At 45.4% G+C, this 23,920-nt stretch overlaps 6 protein-coding genes across 6 annotated transcripts; 3 read left to right on the forward strand and 3 right to left on the reverse strand.

Annotated features, from left to right (window-relative positions):
* Positions 1-5,336: 5,336 nt before the first annotated feature.
* On the forward strand, positions 5,337-8,106 carry F4822DRAFT_417957 (CAMK/CAMK1 protein kinase). Its single transcript, XM_051459491.1, has 4 exons — positions 5,337-5,831; positions 5,969-6,019; positions 6,220-6,464; positions 6,671-8,106. Exons 1-4 carry the CDS (start codon positions 5,427-5,429, stop codon positions 7,719-7,721), a joined length of 1,752 nt encoding a protein of 583 aa, XP_051309675.1. The 5' UTR covers positions 5,337-5,426; the 3' UTR covers positions 7,722-8,106.
* Positions 8,107-8,214: 108 nt separating this feature from the next.
* F4822DRAFT_440156 (uncharacterized protein) lies at positions 8,215-10,078 on the forward strand. The gene has a single exon (XM_051462717.1). It carries the CDS (start codon positions 8,726-8,728, stop codon positions 9,938-9,940), a length of 1,215 nt encoding a protein of 404 aa, XP_051309676.1. The 5' UTR covers positions 8,215-8,725; the 3' UTR covers positions 9,941-10,078.
* Positions 10,079-10,170: 92 nt separating this feature from the next.
* Positions 10,171-12,376, reverse strand: F4822DRAFT_54770 (putative GPI anchored dioxygenase). Its single transcript, XM_051463644.1, has 3 exons — positions 11,460-12,376; positions 11,253-11,309; positions 10,171-11,195 (listed from the first exon to the last, which is right to left on the reverse strand). The coding sequence occupies exons 1-3, from the start codon at positions 11,665-11,667 to the stop codon at positions 10,345-10,347; spliced, it is 1,116 nt and encodes a 371-aa protein (XP_051309677.1). The 5' UTR covers positions 11,668-12,376; the 3' UTR covers positions 10,171-10,344.
* Positions 12,377-12,932: 556 nt separating this feature from the next.
* Positions 12,933-15,030, reverse strand: F4822DRAFT_54762 (alkaline proteinase). Its single transcript, XM_051463643.1, has 4 exons — positions 14,504-15,030; positions 14,022-14,331; positions 13,810-13,971; positions 12,933-13,742 (listed from the first exon to the last, which is right to left on the reverse strand). The coding sequence occupies exons 1-4, from the start codon at positions 14,807-14,809 to the stop codon at positions 13,294-13,296; spliced, it is 1,227 nt and encodes a 408-aa protein (XP_051309678.1). The 5' UTR covers positions 14,810-15,030; the 3' UTR covers positions 12,933-13,293.
* A 3,211-nt stretch (positions 15,031-18,241) lies between these two features.
* On the forward strand, positions 18,242-20,424 carry F4822DRAFT_54871 (Zinc/iron permease). Its single transcript, XM_051463645.1, has 3 exons — positions 18,242-18,689; positions 18,776-18,952; positions 19,026-20,424. The coding sequence occupies exons 1-3, from the start codon at positions 18,665-18,667 to the stop codon at positions 20,180-20,182; spliced, it is 1,359 nt and encodes a 452-aa protein (XP_051309679.1). The 5' UTR covers positions 18,242-18,664; the 3' UTR covers positions 20,183-20,424.
* On the reverse strand, positions 20,362-22,071 carry F4822DRAFT_440158 (carbohydrate esterase family 15 protein; the record flags this gene model as incomplete). Its single annotated transcript, XM_051462718.1, has 4 exons — positions 20,362-20,641; positions 20,730-21,243; positions 21,336-21,622; positions 21,722-22,071. The coding sequence occupies 4 exons, from the start codon at positions 22,069-22,071 to the stop codon at positions 20,506-20,508; spliced, it is 1,287 nt and encodes a 428-aa protein (XP_051309680.1). The 3' UTR covers positions 20,362-20,505.
* Positions 22,072-23,920: the final 1,849 nt, after the last annotated feature.

Here is a 23,920-nt window from a genome sequence, read left to right on the forward strand (position 1 = left end):
GTATGTGTTGAGTAGAAAATACCTAGGAAGTTAGGAGTGAAACACTTCAACATGAATAAGGAGATTGATACCAAACTTAGAGATGCGATCTGGACGATATTGCGTCGCATATGAAATCCACACAGACCATCTACCAAACCAAATCGTGGGGGAGAGGTTCGTTGAAGTATGTGATATGTGACGAGAGGGTAACTTTGAAGCCCACTTCTAAACGACTGAACCAACAAACTTGTATCAAAATGATACGGGATCCTGTATTGTTCGGGTCTCTTTACACGTGCGTGGGTACCGTATCTGCATAGTAAAACAAAGGAGATAAAAAGTGCCGTTCTGGACCGAAGCCGAACTTGACTAACAGGTCTAGGACCTGCATTTAGGAGGTTTTCTTCCTGTTGGGGCTAGAATACTGACCTCTAGTATGCAGATAAGACACCCCTCTCTTGATTAGTCTGGTAATCTGTCTTTTTATTATGCTGGCGCCTATGACGGTTTGCCCGTTGACCCGGCTCGACCCGTACCAATGAATGATGTTTGTCGCTTATGGGCAACCAGACCAATCTGGGGAGAGAAGCGATCCATCTGACGTATGAGGGCCCTCCCCGCGTAAGACTAGTTGAATACTACTGTGCCGGATCTATTCCCACACTGCTCCAAGATCAGCATAAATATATCAATAAAGGAGAAAGCTTGGGAATCCTGATGATGTACGAGATGCTACGAAGCCGGAAGTATGTATGGAGCATAGAGCATATTATAGTTAAAGGGGGTGACGAAGTCCGTTTTAAGGAATGTCGTATAGGACGGGATCGAGAATCGGATCTATGACCTTTGGGGTATTCATTATCGATGTTATCATTTTTAGGACAATATCTAGATAGACAGAACCTAATTTGATTTGACGAATAAATCAACCTCATCAGCTTGATGGAAATATGTATGATATATTAATTTTTCAGGTTGATGACGGCGGATGACTCCGAATATATGAGCTGAAGACTTTGGGGCTGAAGATGACTAAGATGGAGTGGGATGAAGGTATGCCTGTGCTATGTATACCATCTAATTGACGCCAACAAATTCCTATCCCATAGCCTTGCAGAAGTATTGCATGATAGTGGGTTCATGGCGTAGGTAGTGTACACAACAAATAGCAAGTAGTATCGGAGTAGTGTCAGCTAACCTGCTAAGCTCAAAATCGACGCGGAGCCGAGCGTGTTAGAATGAAGTCCGTCAGGATAGATGGAAGTTTTCAAGTCGTCATTGGTTCAATATTGAATATGTCAAGGGGCTGCCGTAGCGAAATTGGTACAAGATTAGGCCATGTTAGGTCTGGGGGCGGCGGGACGGATGATGACTTATGGTACTTCGGGCTTACGTTGAAAGATGATTGGCCTTGGGTCTTAGATTTCCAGGGAAAATATGGAGACAAAGCATAGCGCGGGTGGGGCGGGCTGAGAAAATGACGATACTTCATACGTCATGAAGCATTTATTCTGATCGGGGGTTCCCCAGTTAAAGTGACCTGAAAGACTGAAAGAGTCATGGATTATGTTCAAGGATCCAACCATCATCAAATCCCGTTTCTTGTTGACTTTTTTTCTCCAAGACAAAAAAGAAAAGAAAATCATGGATTACATACCATGGTATTTCTTCGACAACCCATCCCGTGTTTTACTACCCAAGTATTTTTTTCGCATTTGTAAATTGTGACCGGATCTGGCCAATATGAGATAACAACCCCCCCCCTTTGCCCCCTGCACGTTTTCTCCCTTTCTTGAACCTCGACTTTTGGACCCTTTCAAGGTCACGTTTGCCAAGGCTGACAAATGAACAATTGAATAAATGAGTCGGGTGACGTACCGTAATCCGAGTCGCATTGCTTCAGGTACAACTATACAAGGATACATATAGGTATACATACCTATCATAAGTAAGTGTTTTATGCATCTCAACTGCTGGGTAATCCGTACATATGCCATACATATACCATACATATGTACGGATTATTAGATGCTGTATTAGATGTTGTAATCCATTTTCACAAGCTACATACATATCTATATGTACGTCTTTTTACTTAAATAGGAATCAGGAACCGGAAATGAATAGATGCACCTGAATAGCCTCCTATGCCGCAACAACATGCAAAGAAGACAGACTTATGACTCTTGAAATTACAAGTAACTATTTATGTTTGTATGACTTTCAATGTTGACCCAATTCGAGGTACATTATTATGTACAGTAACATTACTAGTAGAAGACATTTGATTCTTTTAGGACAAATACAATGTAGATCATTGTTACCTTCTCGTCACTGTCACAAGTACAGTACAAGTTGTAGACTGCCCTGTCTGCCCGGTTGCCTTACCGTTACAAGCCCAAGTAAAAGCCTACAACCATCTCCCCACATAGGATCATAGAATTACCAATGGATCACGATATGACATGACCTATATGTGGTCAAATAATACACATAATATCATCTTCATGTATGGCTTACCTACATTAGAAAGTAGATAGTGTAAAGATGAATGTTACGGTAGCCATTCGATCCCTCTCACATATCCTTTCGTCAATGGATCATCTTTACTCACATTAGGTATGTAGTATGTAGCTGGCGCCGTCTTGGCTGCGGATTTTCGAGTTTATTTGGTGGTGATATCGTACCTAATCTCCGATGTCGACTCAGGCTATGATGAAAAGCGTCATGCAAAGATACTGCAGGTATCTCTATTCGGATAAACAGTAATGAGAGGTCAATATTGGTAGAATTAATGTCTGTAAATAGTAAATAAGAGTATTCCGAATGGTAGTTTCTAATATATTAGTTTACAATATCTAATGATCGTAACAATTAATGAAGATGTAATCGGTAATGAATGAAATACTTCCAGGCCTCGTAGGTACAGTTTGTATATGTACAGTACATGAATTGCTTTACACCGAAACCTTCTATCCCCCCCCCACTTAGACGAATTATCCTGATTCGCCGCTTTGTTCTACCTCGTGCCAGATCAAGCAATTTCGGGGTCAGCCCGCATTCTACTACATAATGCAGTACATACATGAAGTACCTAAATACTTACATCTTTGTTCTGTTTTCTTTACCAAGTCTTGAACAGGTTTTGTCATCATAGAAGGTAAATTGTTTGATTTGTGTCGATTTTTCCTTTAATCAAATTCCGGATTTTCGGTACGCCCGCCTTCTATTCGTATCTTGCCGGTATCATGTCTTAGCCACCTTGCCCGATGAATGTTGTCTGTGGCAATGTACTTCGCGTTCGTTGATGTAAATAGGTACATATAAAAGTACCTGAGTACACCAAATATTCAATTGAAAGCCGCCTACATGTACCCAAGTAAAGCGCCCCCAGTCCCGGTATTTAGGTGGTAATGGAGGGGGACCCCCTGATAAAATAACAAAATAACAATTGGGAAAGTAAGGTACGCTAAGCCAAACTCACTACATCATCAGGCGACATCGATCTCGGATACAAGCTATTTCCTAGAAAAAAAGTACTAGGATACCACTGAAAAGTACTAGACTAGACTAAACAGGGCCTTAACCTTGTAAAATGGTACTAAATGTACGTAGTTGTTTCGATGTCGCCAGCCGTTAAACCACTCGCACAGTCGTCATCTTTTCCCACCTTTTTCTTTTCTTTCTTTTGATAATTCCTCCCACCCCAGGAAAGCCAGGAAAGCCGGAAGTCAGTCAACGTTGTCAAGAATCAGAAGAAGTTCAGAAGCACGACGTCGGGTCCAATTCCTTTTTACTCATCTCAGCCATTTGGGTTATTCATTTATTATTATTTTTATTATTTACTTTCTAACCCGGAGATTTTATTAGATCTGTGTTTTTGTTTTCATTTTCATTCTCACAACTTCTTCAACTTGACGACGTATCTAGATATACATACTCTATCCTACCCACTGCACTGTCTACCTCGGTTCCTTTTTGCTGCTATCATTTTGTATGAGAAGCGATTCTTATTTCTATTCGATTCACCAGCATTAAGACAGAAAAGAAGAAGAGACAAGCAAGCAAGCAAACAAACAAGACAAATCCCAGGAATAACCTAGCAGACCAGAGCAGTCTAGTCATTAGCCGCGCGATAGAACTTCAAGTCAACCCCGTATGCGTGTGTATATGTGATTTGCATTTATCAGCGAAAGAATCAGAAGAGAGGGAATATCCTACTACGTCTTGCATCTTTCTTCCGAGTCACGCCAAACCTACATTCATATTTCAGCTATTATTATCATTATACCTCTTCCAGACCTCTACCCGCCTTCATACATACAGCTCGCACGTACATACGTACATCCGTTCGTCTCGGTTACAAATCAAGACATCCCACTTCGATCGAATTGGATCCCCTACGGACAGACAACTAGACAACCTTTGGATTTCCTTGGATCGCACCTGGGTTACGCACATTGTCGAACGAACTAAAACATCATCGTCATCCGGCAGCTTCCCGACGTACGGTCCCTGTTGCTTACAATATTCAAGCATCTAGCATCTAGCATCCGGCTTACCTGCTTATATCCCTACCTCTTACCTAAGTACCTATTAGAACGGATCGAACGGGGCTTACATACGCATATTCAAGATTAGCTTGTGAACGACACTTGCTTCCCCATTTGGGTTTTTCTGGCCCGAACATTGAAACCAATTTTCAGGGGTTTGGAACCGGTGGCACCTCCAAATTTTTTGTCTCGCATAGCAGAGACACGGAGAGTGAGAGAGAGTTGCGTGTGCGTATGCGAGGAAGCAGAAGAGTTGGAAGAGAAAAAAAAAAAGCGGAAAGAATTAAATTATAGTTGGTCGTGACGTTTTATAAAACAAAAATGTCGACGATACAGCAACTTAAGAATTTCATCCGTCATGGTACGCATGCATCCTCCCTCTTGTTATTATTTCTTGTCGTTTCCTATACTTGTTTCGTCCTGATCTATTTTGCGCTGCCTCGCGCGTGTCCTGCCTTGACTTGCCTAAAAATACATTCATTCCCTCCACTCATATCCCTCGATGACTTGTTGTCGTGTACTTGTTTGCTCTTTACCCTCTCACAAACAAAATTACAAGTCTTTAAATTAAATTATCCTATTCGTTTACTTTCCTCTTTGTATTCCAACTCGCCTTCCCTTTTATTTTTCCCACGTTTTTTTTAAAAATCCCCTTGTCCACCACCATTTCCCGCCCTCTTCCCCCCCTCCAAATATCTCCATTCAATTTGCAGGCGACCAACCAGACATACAGCAGTACATACATACCCATATCGTGCACATGCACATGTCCCACTAACATCATCTACCTCAAATCAAACAGGCAAACAAGCCAGAGTGACCAACTACGAAGAAACTCCACGAAAACATGAATATTCCTCCCAACAAACTGCCGCGCAACAACAGAAAGCCATGGGTCACGTAAGCGAACCAGGCCACCCGGCTGGTAACGGTCAACGGAATAACATACAAGAAGCCTATTCGGCCCAACCTGGCGATACCCAAAATCAAAACCGAGTCGCGCAAGCTGACGCAGCCGCCGCCCATCATGCCGAGGCCAAACAAAATGTTTCTGGCGCTCATTCGAACAAGAGCAGGAGTAGTCGAGTAGATGATACCCACGCCGCCAAGATCGTACAAGAGGAAAACGAGAATAGGAATAAGTTTCCCAAGTACCCCGGCTTAGAACGTTGGGAATTATTGGAGAAGATGGGAGATGGCGCATTCAGCAACGTCTACCGAGCAAAAGATACTAAGGGTACTGTCGGCGAGGTTGCTATCAAGGTTGTCCGAAAATTCGAGATGAACAACATGCAGGTGAGTTTTCTGGCGGTTGATTTCTCATTGCCGACCATGACGTTTTTCTCTTCTGCTTTTTCGGTCGACGTTTTTCGTTTTATTTCCAGTAAAATAAAAAGTTTCCTTTTACCAACTCTTGGGGGTCGAACTTGTAGGGCAATAAACATCTTCATCCGGATTTCAAGAAGGTGCCGAAGGCAGCTGAGGTGCGGAGTTAATCCTTTCTTTTGTCATATTTCTCTAGTCTCTATCAACCGTACTCTCTCTTTCCGGTTACCTCTGACTCGCCTTCTTACACATGGTGGTGGTTTCTTTTGTCTCTCCTTTCCAAGTGTCACTTCATGCTTTGCACATTGCTTTACACATGCACGGGTATATCTACGAACAGAACTAACTGTTATTATAGCGAGCGAATATATTAAAGGAGGTTCAGATCATGCGACAACTGGATCATCCCAATATCATCAAGCTGGTTGACTTTTCGGAATCGAAGCAGTACTACTACATCATTCTAGAATTGGCACCAGGTGGAGAGTTATTCCATCAGATCGTACGCCTTACTTACTTCAGCGAAGAGCTATCAAGACATGTTATCGTACAAGTCGCAAAGGCTCTCGAGTACCTTCATGAAGAGAGGGGTGTTGTACATCGGTAAGTAACAAACAAGCGTCACATCAAGTCAGCCGCATACCTCAAACCCGATCTATACCCGCTTTATCGATGGTGCGATTCATCTGGTCGGTTCGGTTTAAGGGTGCATCGATGCATCGAGGCGGCTAAATTAGGTGACGGTGACGTCACCGAACCCCCCCAGATGTTCAGACCCTGCATCAGTCTACTGACATGTGAGTGTATAGTGACATCAAACCCGAAAACATCTTATTCAGTCCGATACCATTTGTTCCATCAAAGCAACCGAAGCCGAAACAACCAGGTGACGAAGACAAGGTTGATGAAGGCGAATTCATCAATGGAGTTGGTGCCGGAGGTATCGGTCAGATCAAGATCGCTGATTTCGGTCTATCGAAGATTGTTTGGGATAACCAAACAATGACACCATGTGGTACCGTCGGATATACGGCGCCTGAGATAGTGAAGGACGAACGATACTCCAAGTCTGTCGATATGTGGGCCTTAGGATGTGTACTATACACATTATTATGTGGTTTCCCTCCGTTCTATGACGAAAGCATCGAGGTTCTTACGGAGAAGGTTGCTAAGGGTCAATATACCTTCTTATCGCCTTGGTGGGATGATATATCTAAGTCAGCTCAAGATTTGATATCTCATCTTCTCACTGTCGACCCTGATGAGCGATATACAATCAAGGAGTTCTTGAGTCATCCCTGGATACAAGGATCCGGACCTACACCACGCGACGAGAAGAAGCAACTCAACCCAGATGCGTTACGCGCTTTCGATGCCGGACGTCTCATCGATGGTGAACGTCGCATGGACTTTAGGTCTCCTGGTGCTGTGAACTTACGTGAGATCTTCGACGTTGGTTACTCTGTACATCGACAAGAGGAAGAAGCGAAACGAAGGAAACAAATCGGCGCTAAGGGTGCTCCACCGGCACGACTGGCTGGTCTTCATGAAGATTCCGAAGAAGAAAAGTCGGATCCCGAATATGTCCACAAGGCCGATGCGCAATCACTTGAACAGAGTATGCGCAAGACGCATATTGGCAAGGAACAACAAGAACGTGGCCGAGAACGAGATCGACCTGCCGATAAAGAGCAAAAAGGCTATGGTCAACACAGCGCTACTGTTGCTCAAGCTGCTCGCCAACAGGTCAGAGATCGTAACAAGCAACGAGGAGCATTCGAACTCAATCTCGACGGAGCAACATTACTTGGAAGACGAGCCGGAAAGGCACCTCCTACTGCTAGTGTTGGTGGCTTATAGGATAAGGCGAACGACGAGCGGGAGGATGAGTACAAGCAAGGTTGAGCATAAAAATGGTGTGGACATTTTCGAGGCTGTGAAGAAACGAAAGTACGAAGGTTGACGACGTTATTTATTCGATTCGAAAAGGGTTTTCGAGTCAAGTTCCCTCATATCGGCGTGTAGGATGGTGGTACTGGGAGATTTCATCGAGGCGTGTGGCATCGGCTTGAATGAGCAATATGGGAGTTTTTTGTGACCATTGTTTTTTATCGCATCCGATCCGTAACGCTTCACACATAGGGCCAGGCGTTCCCGGAATCAAGAATACATACTTCGCCTTTCCTCAATCGATAGTGGTTTAAGTGAATGATATTAAAATAGTACTATCCTTTCATTCCTTTCATGGTGATACTGGATTGTGGCGTTATTGTCGCGGACCCCTCCCTACCTGCTCCCTTACTAAATCGACCACGCGTTTCCTATCTTTACACCGTATTGGGTTTTTGCGTGAGCTGACCTGACTACAGATAAAGCCTAGAACATGGACTAATTAAGCGATTGAAACGACATGCCGATATCTCCCTCGCCACAGGGCCAACTTCAACCATGCTGGCGCGAATATTGTGTTTAAGGGGTGGTAGATTCGGCTCTATTCTTCGAAAGTCTTTCCAGCGATGTCCTTCAATAAAAGGTTACCTCAATTTGTCTGTATAAGAAGCTGTCGATCATCCACCCTGAGACGATTTTAATTCACAAGGGCATTCGTTTCTACTCTCCCTCTTGCATCCTTTCACATCACCCCTAATAAGTAATACAAAGTCGAATTAACAGCCTTAGCCTATCATTATCATATAACAATTGATACTATACAATTTTAATCCATATTTTCGGCGTCTAATACACCTGGAATTATCATACACCTCACCCATACATAACCTCTAATTCACAATATTTAATCCAACTTCTCTTGTCCTGACGAAGAACCAACAAATTCGAACCATCAACAAAATATATCAAAAGAAATGGCGACATCCCTTACAAACTTGGGGGTCCAATACATGCCCTCAACAGGAGGGTGTATGGTCGACTTAGCCGCTATACCACCAGGCATGTTCGATTCTTGTAAGGCTATACACGTCAAACTTCCCGAAGAGCAACATCAGATAGATGTCCATTCGAATATGATATGTATACAACCCTCAAAATCGGTGTCTGCGCCCTATCGCGAACAATATTTGTATCCCGACGCCTCGCCTCCCCCGTTAGCTACGAATTCACCAAAGGAACGACCAAAAGAGCAGGTACAAGAAAAACCTCCACCCCCAAAGCCGGAAAGCCCTACGGAAAGGCCCCAACCTGCGAATAATGGCGGTAATGAAGACGACGGTGGTCCGAATAACCCCGAGAGGTCTAATATGCCGGCCGAACATCCCGAAGCTCCATCGCCGACGATACAGACCTATGTTAGACCAGCGCAGTCTACTTTGCTTACTACTTGCACCTCTATGGCTACTCATTCTCAAGTCACCTATATATTACAGTCATCAATTTTGGTTCATTCCCCAACTTCGTTCTCTACTATCACTTCTCACCTTTCTAGAGTTTCCAACACCCCAGTAACACATTTCTCCACCATCTCAAGCCCCCCATCCACCATAACCATCACGCCAACCCCCACACCCCTCCCGGAGCGTCCCGCAACCCCACCACCCGCCCCAGCGGACCCCGAACCTCTTCCCTCATACTGCGGCTCCAGCTACGTAAAAATGGACATGACAACCATCGAAACAATGGACACCCACGACTTCGACGTATACCTCGACCTACTCGGTCTCGGCTCCCTAGGTCTAGACCTAGAACACGGGATCAGCGGTCTAATCGACAGTCTCCTAGGCACCGACTCTAACCCCGACTCCGAGCATACACGCACCGTGCATCAAGAACTCGAGCACTCATATCGCGTGCTCTGCAGTGTGGATGATCCGAATCTAGACTTCAGCGTCGAGCGTGCTGAACGTGTAGCTACGACAGATTCGCAGAACCTGTGTCTGGAAGAGTGTGAGAAAGATGCCGTGGCTAAGGCGAGGGATGGGGAGGTTAAGGATTGTCTAGGCGCGGCTTGGCATCGGAGTTTGGAACATGATAATTGTCGTTTTTGGACGGGAGAAGACGAGCTTTTACCGGTTGAGAGGATGATGGGGGAGAAAGGAGGAGAGTGGGATTTGGTTTATTTATAGTATGGGTTGGGAGGTATGGGTATGGATGGAAATAGGGGTATATTTGGGTATTCAGCGATTCTTATGGATGGGCGTTGCTGGGATATTTAAGAAAAGTAGTGATAGTTTTTAATGTTAATGTTTTTTGCTTCTTTATCATGATGGGGTCTTACAATGGTTCAGTCTAGGACTGATCTCAGTATAGTCTTAATGCGGTCCCAATATTGGCGTGGAGAATCGCGGGATATTGCCTCGGAAGGATGTTGTGAAATAATATTCTATTTAGATATAAACTAGACATTGAACCTCTCCGACACTATTACGACTCCTCCCGTCATCTATGCTACGTGATAGCAAGGTATGTAAATATTTTTACACCTCTTCATAAGCATAAGCCCCACGTCCAACAGCAATCGTCTACACCATTAGCCATGCGTAGGCGGTGGCGAAGCAACCCTCATAAAATCGAAATCCGGGTTATCATATCCACCACCCTCCTTCCACGTCGATGCATATGGGGCATAATAATCCCAATTAGACGAAGTGTTCAATCCCAACTCAGCCCATACGAACAGACCATCCTTTAGATCCCCACCGAGCATGATATAGTTCGGGAAGGGATCGTAATCAGCCGTCGCCGCGTATCCCGTGAACCAATCCCGTAGGTTCGTCGTATGTGGGATGGTGTTATCCTTATACGGCGCGGTAGCTTCGATCGTGTCGCGTAGAGTCTGGTCGAAGAACAATTGCGAGAGATGGGCTACGTTACCACCGGTATACGTCCCATTCTCGAGAACCTGGGAGCCGACGTGAGCGATCAAGTGCTGGTGAGTAGCGCGACCCGCGTAGTGACCTGGGAAGATGGTGTCAAAGCTGACAACGCCGTCTTCATCGGTAGGTTGAACACCACGCAGATAAGTAGTACCAAGACCACCCTCGCCACGCGCGCTAACACCACTGTATGCGCCGGTCGCATTACATGACCAGGTGTCGACGAGGATCTTCGTAGCCGGTTTGCAATCTTGAACATCGATAAATTGGAGTTCGAGGTGTAGAGGTACTCCTACGACATCTTCTACCACGTCACTACGGATATGTTCCTGATAGACGAAGTAAGGACCGTTGGCATTATCGGGAGTCAGCACACAGCTGGTGTTGGTCCCGAAGATTTCCTTGTTAGGCGTTTCCTTGTTGAAATTGAAGGATCCTGTCTTGTTGTGTGATAGGGCTGCCCATTTTTGAAGCGCTGCGGCATCACGGCGATGAAGCCAGGGGGCTGTTAGAGATGCATTAACTAGGTTGTCTCAAAATAATTCCCGGAAGTTCTGCTTACCATTGTCGATACCCCTTTCGCGACGAAGTCGTGCAAAAGTCTCTGCTCGTCGAGCCACTAGAGATCCGGGTTAGTAAGGTCTGACTAAAATTCAGGGGTATGTTTGTTTAATATCTTCCTCATCATACTACCTAAAGTAGCAGTAAATTTCTATTTTCTTCGTAGTATGACTGAAAAGCGACAAGGAGGAGCTTCAGATATACTTACTAGCACGGTCCTTGCGAGCCTTCACCTCAGGTGAATTATGGCACGCCTCTAAAGCCCTCGCATTCATCGTAGAGACAACATGGGCGTTACCCATCTCCTCCATAGCCTCACGCTTCCCATACTTCTCCCCCGGATGTCCGAGGACCGTCATAGGGCTCAACGATAGAGCTACGGCCAATACGGCCGCCACCGAAGGTACGAACACCATCTTTCGAGTAGATCTTTCTTACGAAGTGACCTAGGTAGTCCCAACGGAGAAAAAAAATCCCAAGTCCCTTAGGAAGAGAATGAAAGGGATAACCTCCTTTTTAGCCATCGAAATGCTGAGCGTAAAGCTTGTCAACGGGACATATCGGGCTCATCAACACCATTGCTCCATCGAGACCGCCAAGAATCACTGTCACGGCAGACATCATTTTCTATGGCAGCAACGCCGGCAATCAGTATCAAGAAAAGAACTAATCTAATACATAACTGATATGAATCGTGCTATAGTATCCCCGCAGAAATTTTCTTTGGCTCCATTTCTCATTAGGATACCTTAAAAAGAAGCAGAATTCGGTTTTGCACCATCCTATCTATATCTAGGTAAGCATTTTTCGATGTTGGGTTCGTCTTTATCCGGTCTTGGACGCCGTGGGCTGTACCAGATGAAATAGGATAATTTCTCGAAGATCCCTGAATTTTATTCATCTGACAGCAGTCAAAGAGCCAATTCGAACGACCTAGTTAGGCTGTCGAATGAGGCTAAAATCAATCGCATTGCAAAAACAAGTCCCCTAATAGGTCGAAATGTACCCCGGACTTCGTTTATACCCCAGAGATTATCTTCGCTTTAAATCCCGCCCTGCACGCCAATGGGCTTACCCTGGTTTATATTAAACTTGCATGCGTGCTCGCCTTGAGGGTATAATCGAGATCTCCGAGGTTTCTGATTGGATCATATTTGGCTGGGTAGGGTGAAAGGTAGGACAAGATCAAATACCGCTCCACAAGAACGGATGTCGGCATCGAGTCACGTTTTTGGTATCCTCTGCGACCCTTATCCCGTGGTGTTGGTTGATTCTTGGCTTGGTATATTTTCAGAAATTGATCATCGTATGGTTAGTAAAAACTTCCCACATATATATGCTCGCACTTTGTAACTCATTACAATAATCGCCATGTATGGATCAGCCTAAATATAAAGAGTTTCCTTAACGCAATAATAATTACCTAAAGACGACTCAAGTTCAATAAAACATATTGCGAAAAAATCCTCATGAATACTTACCAATTATTACCCCTTGATTTGAATTGATTTGAATTGACCCCGGAGCTGTTACAGCCGAGAATGCAAGTGTCTTATTGTGGGTTCGGTAAGGTCATTAAAAAATCTCTATATATATTAGTGTGCTGCGGCAGATCCACGAGGCGGATGGTGTAAGATGACTTACCTACTATGTATCTAAAATAGTAAAAAAACAAGCTTAAAAGGAGTTGAGTTAAGTATACCTGGTATGTATCTGGCATGTATCTACTTACATATGTATGTAGGTACCTAGGTAGGCATGTGAAGGTAGCGTGTAATATGCGAAGATAAGGGCACGGATGGTATGAAAAGACTGGAAAGCCAAAAATTGGATTGTTCAAAACGGCTTCTAACTAACGCTTGGATGAATGCTCGCCACATGATACATCCCACGTAACGTCTAACATCCATTACCCAAGGGCGATTCAACAAAATCAAAGCGTATTATCCAATCATCTTTCCTAATGCAAGATAGGTCTAGTCTCCTTAGTTACCACCTCAATCTAGGATTGAGTTGGGTTGATTAATAAGAGATCACATGATTTAAGCGCCGTTTCCGTTGTATAGGACGGCGTTAACGGTACCGCTTGGGATACCGGTAAGCTTACCGGTGGTGTAAAGAGCCTTGATGCGGTTGGTGACAGCAGCGGGGGTGGAAAGACCCTCAAGGGCGATCAGGTAAAGGGAGAGACCGGTGACGTGGGGGGTAGCCATGGAAGTACCAGAGATGGTGTTAGTGGCAGTGTTGGAACCGATCCAAGAGCTAAGGACGTCAGTGCCGGGAGCGAAAACATCGACGACCGAGCCATAGTTGGAGTAGGTAGCGATGGCCCAGTTCTTGTCAATAGCACCAATGGTAAGAGCATTGGCAGCAGAGGCGGGCGAGGTTTGACCAGCATCAGTAGCACTATTACCGGCGGCGACGACGGAAAGGACACCAGAGCTGTAAGCAGAGTTGACGGCATTGTTGAAGGCAGAAGAGAAGCCACCACCTAATGACGATATGATCAGTTGGGTGATCGATCATAAGGACTTTTCCAAGTTATATGAAGAACTTACCTAGAGACAAGCTGAGAGCGGACTTGCTTTGACGACCCTTGCTGGTGACGTCGTTAACAGCCCAGCTGTATCCATCCAAGATGATTGAAGTGGAACTGCTCTCGCCCTGGAAGACCTTGACAGCAACGATGGTAGCTTGCTTGGCAACACCGTAGGTGGAACCTATAACTCAAATTAGAGATGGAAATTTGGATGTGGGGTGGCTAACTTACCTCCGATAGTACCGGCAACGTGAGTACCATGACCTACGGCATCGTCATCGCTGCCACCAACGGCGTTGTAGCCAACTGAAGCACGGCCACTGAATTGCTGGTGGGTAGTAAGGAGACCGGTGTCGATGATGTAGGCGAAAGTGCCTTGGCCAGCTGAGCTATCGTAAACATAGGAAGTGGAGCCAGAAGCCTGGTGAGAGACAGTTCCAAGACCCCATGTGGCTCCGGTTTGGGTAGTGAGAGCTCTCTTGGAGACTTCGGGAGCCTCATCGTAAAGGTGCCAAACCTGGTCCTCCTCAATCTCGGCGACCTATTATCGGGTTAGCCAATGCGATACTAAACGTGGAGTGTGAACGCTGATCATTGATAGTAGATGTCTCGAAAAATAGAGCTAGAATGATTTCTATAAAAATCGCTTCCGCCTCTGATGTTTAAGACAGCCAACACACAACGGACATCCCGTTATAGGGTGTTCGACATACATCAGCGCTGTTCTTGATTTGCTCAAGAGTCTCGTCGTCGAACTCGCCAGCGTAAGCGCTGAAGTTGTGGATTTGGTACTCGTGCGAGACACCGACAGTGTCACGCTTGCCCAAGCTTCGGGCATGGACATCGCGAGCCCAGTTCAAGTGAGACTTGAAGTCCTCGTTGCTGATACCCTCCTTGAGAGTAACGATGTATTTGCCGGGGATGATCTCACGCTTCTGCTGAGCGGCAGGAGTAGGAGCGGCAAAAACGGAAGGGAGCAGAGCTCCGATGAAGAGCGCGAGGCGGCGGAGGTTAGCCATTGTTGAGGATGGTATGAAGTTGAAAGATGGATAACGGTTTGTCAGTTGGGGCTGGTTATTATTCAAGATAAACTAAATCAAAGCGATCAGAGCGGCTTATATAGACTTTCTCAAGGCTTGTTGGAATTCAAAGCGTCGTGCTCGATGGCGACACAATATAGCCCATATTACGAGATAGCACGGCGTACTATAAAAAAGGGCCCTCAAGGTATACAAAAGATGATCCAACTTCCTGATCAGCGTTAGGAAGCCATCTTAGAATATGAAAAAGCCTGGATAGGGGGTCACGACGCGATTCGAAATAAGGAAGGAGAAATAAGAAATACATGCGGACCCAAAGCTCAAGGGCGCCTGTAAGTGGTGGCTGGAGCTTATTCAGGAGCAATACATAACGGCCATAACTTGGAATGATATCCAACAGTTGAATGCGGGTGGACGCCGAATGGACGACGAATACCTTGGCAATACTACTTGGATGCCAAGTGATGAAGCTGAGAGTAGGCTAGCAAGTACAGTGCCGCCGTACGATATGCAAGCAAGGCCAGCGGCAATCATAGTTGGGCCGAGGTGCGGTTGCTATGAAGACGCCGGATGGTGTGATGGGGGTTCGCTAGAAACGAATCGCTACATCACTACAGATGAAGTCAGCCGCATACTGTAAGTCGTGCCGGATCCACAGGGTCTTGGCGGGTCTTCTCCTCGTAGGAATTTCTGTCGTCCAGCCCAGCCCTATACCAGCTGCCTTTAGTAAAGATCAGCTATGAGTATATGTCAAATAGCGGGTGAAATTCGTAAGAGTAAATAGTAGTGTGCAGTGTTATCCGTGCTTCGATATCAAGAAACGTTTGTTAAATTCAAAGTAGACTGGTCACCGGCTACCGGCCCCTAGTTTGTTACTCGAAATCTGGTGGGCATTATTAGCCCCGGCATCAAACCCCTGAGCTTAAGGTCTAGACTGGAGGATTGAGACTTCATCAACCATGATACTCATGATACATACCTCCTAGGTAGACCCTAGGTACTAGGTAGACGCTTGTAATGTCCACTTGGACCACTTAAACCTAGGATATCATCGGATGAGAATGGCAAGGTCGACATGACAAAGGACCTATGTTGAACCAATCTTGTCGCCTGTTTGACCAATCATAGTTCATAAAAGATGTCCTCAGATGCTTATCTGAACGGGGCGATTGGATGCCAACTCAATCTTGGCGCTGTGAGCTTGGGGAAGGTCAAGCTTTGAGTAAGCTCGTGAAAAGCGACGGGGGTGGTGGAGTGAGCGCCGGCAGAGAGCTCGGACGGCGAGAATAGCTCGGGAGTTGGGACAAGACAAAAGAACTCGGAGATCAGGTATGTTAGGCACATCTGACTGATCTCTCCGCCAAGACGAGCCGGGCTCGGACAGGCACCCCATGGTACCCATGAACATACGGAACGATGTAACTCGGGTAGTCTTGGATCAACTTCACAGCTGCCGTTTTCGTAAGTCGACCCCCGATATAGATGCATGACGTTCATCTCGACGGAATGGCGCGAATATATGCGTACGTTTGCGTGGGTTCGCTGCGCATGTGCGTGACGATGTTACGCTTGTTACCTTACCGCCTACTTTAGATGACATCGTGATACCTGCAGATTGCGACAGCGCGGGAGAAGGCGTAAGACCAGGCTACGGTTCTTGATGCCTGGAAGTTTCTCTCGTAATAGAAATATTGATTTCCAGTCAGACCTCAGGGTTCGCGGCGCCGATGCGATGTCACATTACTCGGATGTACCGGTCTCGTGGACTACCAGGTAATGTAGATAGCCCACCTTTTCGAATAGACACGCGACTGAGATTTTGTAGGATTGTTTACATTTGATAAGATGAAATAGGTGGTGTAATTAAGATATTAGATGACGAAAGTCAAATAGAAGGGACGAAGGGAATATTCAAGCGATAATTATAGGATAGGCGAGTATCTGGGTACCTAGAAACGAGTATTGAGTCCGTGTTGGTGGTCTTTTGGTGGAAGAGGGTGAAGTTGTTTTTGATAGGTTCTAGATAGTGGCAATGGTAGTGTAGATTATTTTAGATTAACGTCGAAAATGGTTGAGATTGGGGTAACACATGAGCTAAACTTTTAAGGTTAACTTAGGCAGCCCCTCTAAACCAATACAATTCTTTACATGTACCTATTCCGTCAGGTGTCAAAATCTCACATAATTCTCCGATGTAAGATCCAATCAAAATATAATTATCTATGAATTGGATAGCATACCAACTATTTCCTATCGAACTTTGGAGAATGTTTTTTGAGCCTTTTCAAATTATTTGACGTAATAGTTGGAGGAAAGAGTGGCCGAAATGTAGGGGGCCTGTACTCCTCTGTATATGGAGATACGTGGGGTATCTCGGGGGTATCTTGCAGTATCTTCGCAAAAAGCAACTTTGTAACTTGTGATACCAACCGATGCAGGTTCATTTGTATACACGCAGCCTACAGGTAAATCTTTACTCGCCCATTAGTGCGAGTGAGACATACAGAATCTATTACCGCGGGGCTTCAGGACTTCGGAGTTACTTTGTGTTATGAATGGCTTAGTAACATGACCCAGACAACTTAAAGAAAAGGTTCATCGAACAAGACTGGTTTTACATGGTTAGATAGAATTATACGAAGAATGGTAAAGTGACATCTAAGGAATAGAATGTTATCGAATTTGGATAATGCCACCAAGTTAAAGAAGATTTAGTAGGCTATTGGGGATTGGCTTTCACCGGTTACCTTCTGCGGCATCCCGTCGTAAATGTGCCTCGGTGTAATATGGATCCTATATGGATCACACCGTGCTTGTATGTACTTTTCGGCTCGAAGTACATAACCTCAAGCCACAATATACATATGTACCTTGCTTTTATACCTGCTGCGCTTAATAATAGCCTGCTTCCATTCCCCAACAGTGTATCCCACCGTAGCCGATTACCTGGAATGGAGACTATTAGATGGGATGCCCCCCTTTCATAAACGTTTATTAGCACTCCTAGTCTAAATTGAGGTAACACATGGTCTATTAAGAATTTGACAACACGTATTGAAGAGTCGATGCAGATAATCCCAGGGGAAATTAACTCGAAGGTAGATCGTCGTATATATAAAACCCGTGGACGCCAGCGATCTGCGATGACCTAGCTATTTGAATCCAGCCATTAAAATGCAGTAGGGGTAGCTAGGGATGACACGTGGTTCGCTGGCTGGGTAGGTACCTTATGTCAATGTCAGTACTTATTTCATAACCCAATTAACTTAGCACTTGTGTATTGACGATTTGACTTTTAATATGTAAATGATATCATTCTAAGGTTTGGTGGTTTTCCCAAATCATCTATTGGCATTAAATATGCTCACCTACATAGGTAATGTGTTGGTTGTTGTTAGGATGGACAGCTTGTATCTTTTTCTAGCGTTCAAATGTCTTTAGGGACGGATATCTCGGTGTGTATTTTACCGGCGTTTAAACGGACCCCACCAATGCTACATGTATTACCTTATTATCCCTTGTTTCTTAGCAGCGTCATCCCTAATCCCTAATACCTAATACCTAGCGGCTCTTTTAGCGGCCTTGCCTAGATTCGACGCCGGGAACTTGGGAATAATGGAACTCCAACTTGTTCTTTTAACCAAATTAGGAACAATGATCTTGACGCGTTTCACGACGTAGTTCTGCGCCGACACTTCAATTTTAACATACCAACTTATTGATGACTTTAGACTTGTCGTGATGATGCCGGTATTGTCATTGCCTTTTTATTGTAATTTTATGTAAATTATTTTCAGCCTTCCGTTGCTGTTACGTCGTTAATAACGCTACTACATGATAACGATGTCCAACCAGGGAGGTATGTATCCTATTCCACTTTATTTTCAGTCGAAATCCTCTTTGTGACTTTATCTTGACTTGCTAACTCGAATTCTATCATTCTAGAGCATTCCTGGGCATCAATTCCCACTGATCAGCTCATTGCCGAACTATCGCGACGACATGGCGGAAGCAATTCCATGGCTGCCGAGAAGCCGGCTTGTGGTTCAGGAGATCGCGGTGCATATGATACCCCGTTACACATTTTTGCCCTATTCTTGATTCTCACTCTTAGTATTCTCGGTAAGATCCCGAAGTGATGATGGGATGTCTACTTCCACGAGTCAACTTAGCTGATGATCATGGGAATATCTAGCCTGCGGTTTTCCTCTCTTCTCCCGACAATCTGCCAAAAGCCGTCGAGCCAACACTATCGTCTTCATTAGCCAACATTTCGGTACCGGTGTCCTAATCGCGACCGCCTTTGTCCATCTACTTCCGACCGCTTTCCTCTCCCTAACCGATCCTTGTCTTCCGCCTCTATTTAGCGAAGGATATCAACCTATGGCCGGATTTGTTGCAATGGTATCAGTTTTGGTTGTTGTAACATTGGAATCTTACCTTACGACAAGGGGTGCCGGCCATTCTCATTCTCATAATCATGCCTGGGAATTCGAAGACGATGATACCGATGGATCAAACCATAATGGCCATACAAATGGTGGGTTAGCAGCTAAGAGAGCTACCAGTCATCGTCCCGCGGATATTGCCCTCAACGATGTCGGTGCTAGTCAAGGCCTCATGGCAGATGTTTCACCACTTCCCGAATCTACGCCTACTATCGTCACGACATCACCTGATAAGACTAGAAGTTTTGGTCGTAATAGCGAAGACAATGACGAGGATCTTGATCTTAACTTAGACGAACTCGACCCTAATAACGACGATGACGCAAGACCCCTTACACATATTGGAGGAAATGGCCATGTGGATCGACATGTTGAATCTACAGCGATTCAAGGTCCTCCTACAGCTGAGGAACAAAAGCGACTGATGCTTCAATGCATGCTACTGGAGGCTGGTATTCTATTCCATAGTGTGTTCATAGGCATGGCTGTATCGGTTGCCACTGGCCCTCCGTTTGTTGTCTTTCTCGTCGCCATCGCCTTCCATCAAACATTCGAAGGTCTTGCTCTAGGTTCTCGTATCGCCGCGATTCAGTTCCCACGCGCCTCCGTGCGTCCTTGGCTCATGGTTTTGGCATATGGGCTTACTACTCCCATTGGCCAGGCCATTGGTCTCGCCGTACACAGATTGTATGATCCTCTCAGTCAGACAGGTCTGCTTATGGTTGGTTTTATGAACGCTATCTCGAGCGGCCTTTTACTATTCGCGGGTCTGGTACAACTTCTCGCCGAAGATTTCCTTACCGAGAAGAGCTACAAATCACTAAAGGGTACGAAACGGAGAAACGCAGGCCTGGCCGTATTTGCGGGGGCTATGCTCATGGCTTTAGTCGGCGCTTTCGCGTAATGACCTCGCCAACTATTTACGAATTTGATTTTTAACGACGGCGTTTTCGGAAAATTATAGGAAAGGGTGTATTTGCAAGGTCGCAAAGGTTGCATGAGAGCTATAGATGGTTTCTCCCTAGATACTCTGATATTTCACTTCTCCATAGGTCATTTTACTCTAGGAAGCCGATTTCAGGACTTGGGGCGTTATGGTCAAGTCACATCATTGATTTTCGTGTAGATACCAAGCACAATTGATTTTGAAGGAGTCCCTATTTTGCCAGCATGGATCTTTTTACATAATGGAATCCCTAACACGTCCCAACACCGTTTTTTTATGAATCAAGCTGCCTTGGGAACTGCTGTGGCCCAAGGATATGTCGTCGTCATCGGGGAGCCGTAGCTACCAAGGTCGTTATAATCTTTGGTGATGGTTTGATTCTGAAGAACCTTTGTTACGAAGGGAAGAACACTGTTACTGTGGCAGAAGTTAGCATCGAAATTAATCAAATTGACAGAAGGCTAAGGAACTCGGAGGAAGCAAAAGAGAAAAGGCGAGTACTTACAATCCACTCATATCGCAATGACCACCACCACGAACAGACATCGCAATCTGATCGCTAACACCTAGCCAGTCATATACCAACTTAGCAGCCGGATACACCACAACAGCAGTACCCTTCGAATTCGTGAATTGATCACCAGTACCCTGATCGATAACGAGGGCACGAGGCGCGATAGCAGCAGCGATGGTATGAGCGTCGTATGGCAAGTTCTCGGCGTGGTTAACGAAAGTGCCCAATGTCGCATCCGTCCACCAGCCAGCACCACTCTTACTGTTCTCTAGCGTCTCATCCTGTCCACTTAGTCCATGGTATCGGTACGGCCCTAATCCTTGTACTCCGCTACTCATTGGCATCGTCAATGTGATACGCGTATCGAGGAGACCAGCTGCGAGAGCTGCTTTACCGAGACGTGAACATCCTGTTACGCCGACGCGTGTGCTATCGATTTCGGGGACAGTAGCGTTGAGCGCGTCGAGAACACGGTGGAAGCCCCAGGCCCATGCTGTAAGGACGCCTACAACAAATCGAATTATTAGCTCCGCAACTTTTTTCCGAAATACTCTTTACTTCGGGTATTCTCGGCACGAGATGATAAACAGAACATACCGATATCCTCGCCCTTATAAATATCCCAGAACGCCCCCGTCTTAGCGTTACTATCGGCCGCGACGCGGGTATAATCGAAGCCGACGACAGCAATACCGGCTTGTAGGTACGGTTGGTTGGTCATGCCGCCAATGTTGATGACCACAGGAGCCGGGCTAGCCGAGGGCAGGGCTAGTGTCGCGCTGAATTTGCCCGTCTTTCCGCCCGCCGTTACTTCGATGTTGACCGTGTTACCGCTTCGTGTCGCCTTGACCGTTTCCTTTGAGTGGTCCGGGTAGTAACCGTATCTACCATTTCATCGTCAGATTTTGGGATAGTCGTTACCGTTGGAGGACGAGGAGACTATTCCTTCTCTGTTTAGAACCAAGCGATGCTAGCGGACTTACTGGTACTCTTGCAACATCTGTAGGATCTCGGGTTGTCGGCATTGGTACCACTCTTCAGGAGTTTGAATTCGGTTCTTTCCCTTTCCTGCCATCACATCGGCCGGGAATGTCGCTGCGTCACCACCTTCGCTATCGGTCGTCGTATATGCTAGCGGTAACCAAGGATCCGGAAGTGTTGTCTGCTTTGGAAGCTGCTGCCATGTGGGATACTTCCCCGCGGACGGAACCGGAGCACATTCGGCTCTCGGAGCTACCGGTGCTGCTGCCGGCGCTGGCGCTGCGGGAATTGCTGCTCCTAACCATGGAAGAACGACGGCGCCGACGATAGCGGCACATTTAGAGAACGACATGTTGGGCAACGGTCCCTCTACATTAAACGCGAATAGAAAATGCTAAGGGATCGAGAACATAAGTTCATAAGAACCTCTTGGAGGCTACAAAGAGTTAATATATGATCCCATCGCCCTCCACGCGTGAAACGGCGAGGTGACATCGGCCTTCTCCCGGAACCTGGGCCTCCTTGCCGTACATCGATATTGCCGCTACCCCGAGATAGCTAACCGGGTATTTTTGGTAACATGATTGACTTATCCTGGAGTTGATCAATGTTTGATATTTTTAAATCTCTATCTGTTGATAATGCTTTCCTATCATTTTTTCATTGCATTAATAGGTTTTCGATCATAATTAGGCCACCCTTTTCACCGGTCGTTTCTAGAAGTTATCTACCTATTAGAAGTTGTCCCGTTGGGTTGGTCAGAGGAAAATGAACCCATTCCGGAAACTAAATCAAGCCACCTGTTGACATCTTGAAAGATATCAAGAGGCTAGACCCTCTAGGGTGATATCAAGACTTTAGCCGGCGAACCCCAATACGGTTATCAACATACCTAGGGTTGAACCGAATGTGGGGAAACTATTTTTAATAAACGATCAGCTAGAATTCACCTATTCCATTCAACATTGTACACCTAAACTCTTTGTTGGGGTCGTACATATCATTTTATGTCATCTAACATCACGATCCTGCTTAGTCATGTAACATTGCTACGATCATTAGTCATCAGTTGGAAGGTTACTCTCGGGGATGTCACGTGATCAACTACAACAATCGAGACGATTCCGACAATCAAGAGGCCAGAAGGCACAAACTAATATATGTATCGGGTTTATATTCAAGTATCTAGGCGTTTCAATAACCAGTCATGTTCAAGCCTCATTTCGATACTATACAAACGACAGTGTGATCTAGTATACATGAATGACCACAATTCTAACATGTGAACGCGCTATAAAAACCAACAAAACGCTCTGGCCCTGACATTTCCAATTCAGAGGAGTTTCCTAGGAAATGGCTGCTCTCGAGGGTTGTGAAACTTCGAAAGTTAATCTCGGCTCCTCGTTCTGTATATAGGATAGACTTACATGTATCACTTATGATACTAGATCCGAAGTATGAGGTGTTCGGGAACCGAGCCGGCAACTTGGATATCTCCAAGAGCGGGTTTGGTCGTATTCTCCGAAGTTTTTGCTTCATTGATGGTTTATTCGTACCTCGGGCCACTTATCGAGACTGAAACCCTGGTTCTGTCCAGGGTTGTCGGGTGTTCATCGACATTCGCTATCGCTCTTTGATTCAAAGCCGTCGCTTCCTTTTTTTTTTTTTTTGACTCCAAGGAAAGCCTCATGTAGCCTTCGGAGTTACTGTGTTTTGTTGATTCGATAGACTTTTCGGATGGAAGGCGTATGGTGGGAAGGCTAGACGACATCAAGAGGGTATGAAGTTTAAACAAATTGGCTAGTCGAGATCCATCGAGAACCAGTATTGCGGATAGTCTGGAGTCCAATCCATCTCGACCGGATATGTAAATATCTCGAGAGGAGCGTCCACCATCTCGATGTCAGGATCGACATCGTCTATGTCTGTCATCTCCACATCGTCGTCTTTCGGGGACCCATATGTGGTGAAACGTGAATTTTCTTGGTAGGTGACGGGTTCATCATCGTCGTCTAAACTTTGTAAGACAAATGATAGTATTTGGTTATATCTACTTCGACGTTGGGTAGACATTTTGTAGTGGGAAAAGGGTGTATCTGAATTTAACAACGAATTTAATTAATGGAGAAGTCGTAGTAGTTTGAGACAAATCGAAACTAGAAAATTGTTTAGCAGTTGTCGAATTTGTAACTGTTGGATGT

This window comes from Hypoxylon trugodes (genome assembly GCF_022578975.1).
Source record: "Hypoxylon trugodes strain CBS 135444 unplaced genomic scaffold F4822scaffold_10, whole genome shotgun sequence".
Lineage (NCBI taxonomy): Eukaryota > Fungi > Ascomycota > Sordariomycetes > Xylariales > Hypoxylaceae > Hypoxylon > Hypoxylon trugodes.

What these genes read in the sequence shown, in the direction of transcription:
- F4822DRAFT_417957 (XM_051459491.1), top strand. Translation starts at nt 5,427, where the DNA reads ATGGGTCACGTAAGCGAACCAGGCCACCCGGCTGGTAACGGTCAACGG. An exon ending in TCGAGATGAACAACATGCAG is followed by an intron (nt 5,832 to 5,968) that starts GTGAGTTTTCTG and finishes TCGAACTTGTAG; the next exon opens with GGCAATAAACATCTTCATCC. An exon ending in GAGAGGGGTGTTGTACATCG is followed by an intron (nt 6,465 to 6,670) that starts GTAAGTAACAAA and finishes GTGAGTGTATAG; the next exon opens with TGACATCAAACCCGAAAACA.
- F4822DRAFT_440156 (XM_051462717.1), top strand. Translation starts at nt 8,726, where the DNA reads ATGGCGACATCCCTTACAAACTTGGGGGTCCAATACATGCCCTCAACA.
- F4822DRAFT_54770 (XM_051463644.1), bottom strand. Translation starts at nt 11,667, where the DNA reads ATGGTGTTCGTACCTTCGGTGGCGGCCGTATTGGCCGTAGCTCTATCG. An exon ending in GGCTCGCAAGGACCGTGCTA is followed by an intron (nt 11,310 to 11,459) that starts GTAAGTATATCT and finishes CCGGATCTCTAG; the next exon opens with TGGCTCGACGAGCAGAGACT. An exon ending in CGAAAGGGGTATCGACAATG is followed by an intron (nt 11,196 to 11,252) that starts GTAAGCAGAACT and finishes CATCTCTAACAG; the next exon opens with CCCCCTGGCTTCATCGCCGT.
- F4822DRAFT_54762 (XM_051463643.1), bottom strand. Translation starts at nt 14,809, where the DNA reads ATGGCTAACCTCCGCCGCCTCGCGCTCTTCATCGGAGCTCTGCTCCCT. An exon ending in AAATCAAGAACAGCGCTGAT is followed by an intron (nt 14,332 to 14,503) that starts GTATGTCGAACA and finishes ACCCGATAATAG; the next exon opens with GTCGCCGAGATTGAGGAGGA. An exon ending in CGCTCTCAGCTTGTCTCTAG is followed by an intron (nt 13,743 to 13,809) that starts GTAAGTTCTTCA and finishes TATCGTCATTAG; the next exon opens with GTGGTGGCTTCTCTTCTGCC.
- F4822DRAFT_54871 (XM_051463645.1), top strand. Translation starts at nt 18,665, where the DNA reads ATGATAACGATGTCCAACCAGGGAG. An exon ending in AACGATGTCCAACCAGGGAG is followed by an intron (nt 18,690 to 18,775) that starts GTATGTATCCTA and finishes CTATCATTCTAG; the next exon opens with AGCATTCCTGGGCATCAATT. An exon ending in TCTCACTCTTAGTATTCTCG is followed by an intron (nt 18,953 to 19,025) that starts GTAAGATCCCGA and finishes GGGAATATCTAG; the next exon opens with CCTGCGGTTTTCCTCTCTTC.